The sequence below is a fragment of the Belonocnema kinseyi genome, chromosome 1 (genome assembly GCF_010883055.1).
Source record: "Belonocnema kinseyi isolate 2016_QV_RU_SX_M_011 chromosome 1, B_treatae_v1, whole genome shotgun sequence".
Lineage (NCBI taxonomy): Eukaryota > Metazoa > Arthropoda > Insecta > Hymenoptera > Cynipidae > Belonocnema > Belonocnema kinseyi.
In genome coordinates, this window is record NC_046657.1 from 170,913,599 (window position 1) to 170,920,111 (window position 6,513).

Below are 6,513 nucleotides of genomic sequence, written 5' to 3' on the forward strand. Positions count from 1 at the left end.
AATGGTACAAATGAAACTGAAGAAATGGGACCATGAGAGGGAAGAGATGACAAAAAAGATGATGTCGTATGGAAGCTCGGAGAAAATAGAGAATGATTTTACGTGGGTAGAAAGGAAGATGCAGTATAAGTTAAGGAAAACAGCAGAAGAGGAAAGAAAAAAGGAAAAAAGAACATAGGGTTAGTATGGGAAAATACAGATAGACTGATTACGGTGGGATCGAAATAAAGAATGGCAAGAGATAGGAAGAAACGAGGTTGCGAAAAACTAGGAGAGGAAAGAACCGGAAATAGGAAAATAAGAAATAGTAAGAAGCAAAAAGAGGCAGGAAACGGATGTAGGGAAGAGTGGAGGATATTTTACTGGAGTATAGCAGGATTGGAGAGAAAGGATAGGTAGTTTATGAGAAATTGAACAAAATCCTATGTATTAATAATGATGGAGACGTGGCTAGATGAAAAGGGATGGGAAAGAGTAAGGGGAAAAGAATCAAGAGGTTTCAAATGGCAAGTTCAAAATGCAAAAAGGAAGTATAAAAAAGGCAGAGCAGCAAGAGGAATGGTGATAGGAGTAGGGAACGAATGTATAACAGGGAATGATACAAAAGAGGGAAAAAAGAAGTAATAATAGTAGAACAGTTAAAGATAGGATGAGAGAAGTGAAAGATAGTGGGGGTTAATGTGAACGGTGACATGCAGGAGAAAGAAGAGAAGATGACAGAAATGATTCAAGGAAATAAAGAAGATATTAGAGTTTTAATTGGTGGTGATTTCGATATGAGAACAAGAGATATAGGAGGACGGGAATAAAGAGAAGCTAGAGGAACAAAATCCAACGATAAGGTACTAAATGGGGAGGAAAAGATGTTTCTAAATAGCTTGGAGGAGTTAGGATGGTTGATCTTAAACGGAAATATAGAGGGAGATGAGGCAGAAGAATATGCATGCTCAGGAGGAGAGAGGGGGAACGGCAATTAATTATAAAATAGTGGGTGATAAGTTAAATGAGAAGGTAAAGAAACTAGAGGTAAGTTATATTAGAAATAGGAAGCAAAGTTGAAAAGTGTAGAAAAGGGGATTGGTCAAGGCAAGGAGAAGAACAGTTTAGAGAAAAGGTCAGAAATATCGAAATAAGAGAGTGGATGGGGTTCGAAAAGAGAAAAGTAACAAGAGCAGAAAGAATTTAAGAAATTGGAGAAAGGAAAAAAGTGTTGGGGAAAAATATAGAAGAAAAAAGAAAGAGAATACTGATTTGTATGATCAAAACAAAGAGGAAGTGAATAAAAGGTATGAAAGTTAGTAAATAGAGAAAGAAAAAGAAGAAAGAGAGTGAACCAAGATATTCAAATGGTAAAATAGAAAAAATGTTTTTTAGTTTCCTAGAAAGAGCAGAGAGAAAAGTTAGGATGGGAGAAAAATATGGTAGAGAAGGAGATTACGAAGAGGAGATAACAAGGGAAGAAATGGTTAAAGTGTTAGGAAAAATGAAGGATGCAAAGGAACCTGGTATAGATGAGAATCAAGATTAAGTATTGAAATGTGGAGAAACCGAACTAGAAGAATGGGCATTTATAATGTGTTCGAGTTGGAGAGAAGAGGAATAGCTTTAGTTATGGAAAGAAGGAGTCGTGATACCAATAGTAAAGAAAAGCAAAGGAGAGGAGATTAAAGATTATAGAGGTGTTACGATAATGCCTACACTGTACAAAGTATATGTAACTATTTTGTCGGAAAGATTGAAGAAAGAAGTTGAAAAAAAATATAGAGCCACCGAATCAGACAGGGTTTAGAAAAAGAATGGGGATGATGAACAACATACGTATTCTGAACTTTCTAGTAAATACGATAATTGAAAGGGAAAAAGGGGTAATGGCAGTCATGATCGCGGACTTAGAGGCGAAGTTTGACTCATTAGACCAAGGCGAAATAGAAAAGGTTATGGTAAAAAAGGAGATAAGAGAGGTATTAATAAAAAGAGTACTGGAAATTTTTAGAGACAAAAAGCAATGTAAAGGTAGAAGAGCAAATTGGGGATAGTTTCTGGTTAGTGAGTGGAGTGAGGCAAGGATGTCTCCTGAGTCCACTTTCATTAAATATAATATTATTAGACCTGCAAAAAGAAATGAGGGGAAAAATTTGGGGAGTAGTTAGGATAAGGAAGGAAAGGAAGCACTGGCATACGCAGAAGATATAGAGTCGATTGCAGAGGATGAAGAAGGGATAGCGGACTTAATTACAAGTTTAGACAAATACTTAGATGGGCGAAAGCTAAATTCAAATGCAGAAATCACAAAGATAATGAGGTTTAAAAAAGGAAGGTAAAGACAGAAAGAATGGACGTGGAGATGGGAGAGAATAAATTTAGAAGTACAATTGTTCAAATATTTGGGATATATCTTGCAAACGAATGGAGATCATAGAGCTTATATAAGGGAAAGGATGAAAAAGAATCAGGGGCAATAAAACAGATATAGGGTATATGAAAAAGAAGGTTAAAAGAAATTAAAGAAGGAGAATATGGTTATTTCGTACGCTGCTATGGCCGGTACTAAGTTATAGAGTAGGAATATGGCGATGAAAAGAGAGGAAAGATATTGAGAGTTTACAAGAAAGGTATTTAACCTGGAAACTAGGGGTAGATTAGAGGACGCCAGAATGTATGTTGAGAAAAGAAGCGAAAAGGGATAAATTAAGTAGGTATGAGAGCAGGAAAGAGGGCACGGAAATTTGTGACGAAGATGAGGGAGGGAAAGGGAGGGGAGTAATCGGGAACATTTTTGATGGAGGTAGAAGAGAGGAGAGGAACTGCGACAGAATTAATAAGATGGAAAGAACAAAGGAGGGTGTTCTTTAATGCTAGCGACATAGAAGACAGGACTGGAGTAAACTATGAAGAATCGGAAAAAAGGAGAGGGAAGGACAATTAATGGAAAGATGGCGAATGACTAAGGATTCAGAATATAATAAATAGTAATAAGATGATAAAAAGTTAAGTAATACCAAAGTATTTAAAGAAGGGTTGTAGTGAGAAAAGATGGACCAGAATAGCAAGATTGATATGGGGAAACGAGGTAAGGGAGATGATGCATTAGGAAAAGGTAGAGAATGCAAAGAGCAGAACATGTGAATGGGATGAGGAAACATGGGGTCATGTATGGGAAGGGTGTGGGAGAGGCATGGAAGATCAAGAAAGCTGGCAAAGGAATGTGGTGAAGTTCCTAGAGGAGGATGGATTGGGAGAAAAGTGAAAAAAGGATTTGGAGAAGTTAGAGGAGCGAATAAGAAATAATGAAGCAATACATGTGAAAAGGAAAATGGCAAATTAAAGATACAAAAAAAGTGAAAGGGAGGGAAAGCAGAAGTCGCTTAGATTAGAAGCGTAAGGGTTGTAAGCCATGTTTATGTAATAGCATAAGTAGACGAATCTGCGTTTGCGTTCTCATTCTCTTTCTCTCGCTTGCACTGTCGCTTTCGATCGTACTCCTTTGCTAACAAGTCCTAAATTGCGCTATCACATGAAATAAAGATAAGGAGCTAGATATAAGACTTTATATAAATAGTTGTAAATAATTGTGAATAGTAAGGATAAGGATTTTTTTAATGCAGGCAGAAAGATGGTAAGGAATGGAAGTCATGTAAACCCTCATAGGACACATTTGGAATAACGAAGAAGAGCTTATATGACAAATATTTAACTCAAATACTTGAAATTTCAACCGAAACGAAGAATTTATCAACAAGAAGGTTAAATTGCAAAAAAGAAAAGACGACTTTCTACCAAAGAACATATTTTTAATAAAATATGCGGATGTTTGATAAAATAGGTTAATTCTAAACTTAAACAAAAAATCATCTGAATTGTCGATTTTTTAACAAGAAAGGATCTTTTCTAACCAAAAATGGACATTTAAATGTTCAGTTGCAGAAATTAATTTTCAATGAAATTGATGAATTTTTAAATAAAATGATGAATGTTCAACTAGAATAGTTGAATTTTATACGAGAATGATAAATAACCATACTGGAATAAAAAATCGATTTCGAGCAAAGTAGTTAAATTTCCTGCTTGATAAGTTATATTTTGAGTTGAAAATGTATTATAAATAATGCAGTTAAATATTCAATAGAGAAATTTTTTAAATTAAAATTACGAATCTTCAAGAAAAATAATATTTCTTAACAAAAGAGTTTAACTTTCAATCGATCAGTTGAATTTTCAAGTAATGAAAGATGAATCCGCATCGAAAAATGTAACAAAATTTTCTTGTGTAATTCAGCAATATTTCTTCTTTTAGATGCTACTTCTGCTCCAAACACTGCTAAAAGTACTTTCTTTATCTAAAATTTGAAAGAGAAAAACTTTTAAATTGTGACAAATTCTGAATTGGAACAAGGATTCTCTTAACTTCCTTTCTTCTAATTTGAATTACAGTTTTTTTTTAAATTCCCGTTCAGCGTCAAAAATTACCTGTTCCAAATATGCCAAGTATGCCCTGTGACTGTAAACAAAGTAAAAATCACTTTTTAAAATGAACAATATTATGAAAATAATGAAAACTTGAACTTTTTGCTTGGAAGTAAATTCTCGATGTTTAAATTGCATTCTCGGTTTTCTTTCGGTCAGCTCATGGGTTTTCTCGGTTTCTCGGTTCCCCAATACCTTGATTATTCATATTTGGTACCATGCACGTTTCTTATTTTTATTTGTTTTCTCACAGTTTTATTTCAGTGTCTCATTTCGTCTTAGTATTAGTTTGTGTAAAAGAAGTTTAGATGGTTTAAGAATCAGGTTAATGTTACATGAGCGCTGAAAATATTAAAGAAATATAATCAAATTTTTTCAGGACTTGGCGTTTGCACCTTACCACTTTCACGGCTTTTCGCATCTTAAATCTTGTGGGCATTATCATTTTGATGTTACTCCTGATGAAATCGAATATTTAGGCTACTTTACTCCAGCAAAAGTGATATCGAGAGTGAAGGCTTAAAATTCAGTATCCTCATAAGTTTCTAGCCCTGCAGAAGGCGCGGATTTTAATTATTAATCAGACTACAATATACTATTAATATTACTGTCACTGAGGCCTAGTGGTCGGAACGCTTGCCCCTAAACTTCAGCGCTGCGAGGACGAGAGTTCCGGTCTTAGTGGATCCGAATTCTGTTTTTGCAAAAAGGAGGGTTTTAGCGAAAGCTCGAGTCATTTTATAGCGACTATCTAAAAATTGCACAGACATTCATGATTCTCTCGGGCACCAGGTCGAAATCAAGTCCGCTGCACTATAAACGGGTTTTACTGCGATTTTCCTTGTTTACTACAAAATAATGTAAGTGATTACTGGTGCAGATATTTTGAAAGATGGGCGCAGCCGCTAGGGTGTATAATGGGCATAGCATTTTTCTGGGGTGACCCTGATTGACCACGGATTTGGTGGCAATATGGGGCGTGTCTTATAACGTCTACCTTACTGAGAATAGACTATGGCTAAAACAGTAGAAATTCATTTAAAAAATAATGTAAAATTAACAGAAACTGCTCATAATTTCAAAAAGGTGCACTAGGGATGCGGAAAATGTGAATGTAAATGAAAAGTTAAATACGTTTAGTGCTGTTCTATTTTATACATCGTATTGTAATTATTTTGAATTCTGTAACACTTGGTAATATTTCTACCTTCCATCTACCTAATTTTGTCACATAGTTTAAAGAGTAAAATATTTCAAAAAATATTTTGTATTTCATTTAAACCTATCTACAAAAATTGACGGCAATATTTAGCACTGTATGCTGAAAAACAGTAATTCAAAAACCTACACTTATTAATTTGCTACTTCTTCTTAAAAGTAATTTTTTGAATTCGTCGTACCTGATAATCAAGATGCATCGATTGTTCTATGAATGTACCTTTCATGACTTTCTGTGCTCTACCAGTGTCGTTTTTTTGGTCGAAAAAATTGTTTACCTTGTTTGTTAAAGAAAAATCTTTTTACTATTAGGAATCCAACAGTATTATAAGTAATGCATTTTCTAGCTACATTTGAACATACCGATTGATCCACTCAGGAACCTTTTATAACCTACTAGTGCTGATTTAAAGAAGTTTTTTAATCGTTATTTAATCTGTTTTTATCAAACAAAACTTGAATGATGTTATACATGAAACATTACTGTATCTGATGTATTTGCTCGTGTCCTCGAGACGATTTGAATCACCTACCAACGAACCTTCGATGACCTTTCATGATTTATCAATCGCCATTTATAAAGTTTTAAAAAAATTGCCTACTTTTGCAATATGAAAAAAGCTTTGTTAATATTTGGAATATGACATTACCGTAACTTAAAAAGTTTAGTTTCTAAAAGACGCAATGACTGACCTTTTAAATAATTTAGTGATCGCTCTGATTTTCTGGGAATGAAATTTTTCGTATTTCAGGAATATCAACTTGAAATCATCTCTACTAGCAAGCAAATTTATTCCATGCCTATGAGGAAGCAATGTACTATATATAATG

The 6,513-nt window shown here is 34.3% G+C and overlaps 1 protein-coding gene across 1 annotated transcript in view; it reads left to right on the forward strand.

Annotated features, from left to right (window-relative positions):
- Positions 1-5,107, forward strand: part of LOC117181238 (ester hydrolase C11orf54 homolog) — a 33,620-nt gene extending 28,513 nt beyond the window's left edge. The window contains exon 4 of the mRNA XM_033373803.1: positions 4,844-5,107. Within this exon, the coding sequence (XP_033229694.1) occupies positions 4,844-4,987 (144 nt within the window). The 3' untranslated portion in view covers positions 4,988-5,107. The remainder of the gene's footprint in view (positions 1-4,843) is intronic.
- Positions 5,108-6,513: the final 1,406 nt, after the last annotated feature.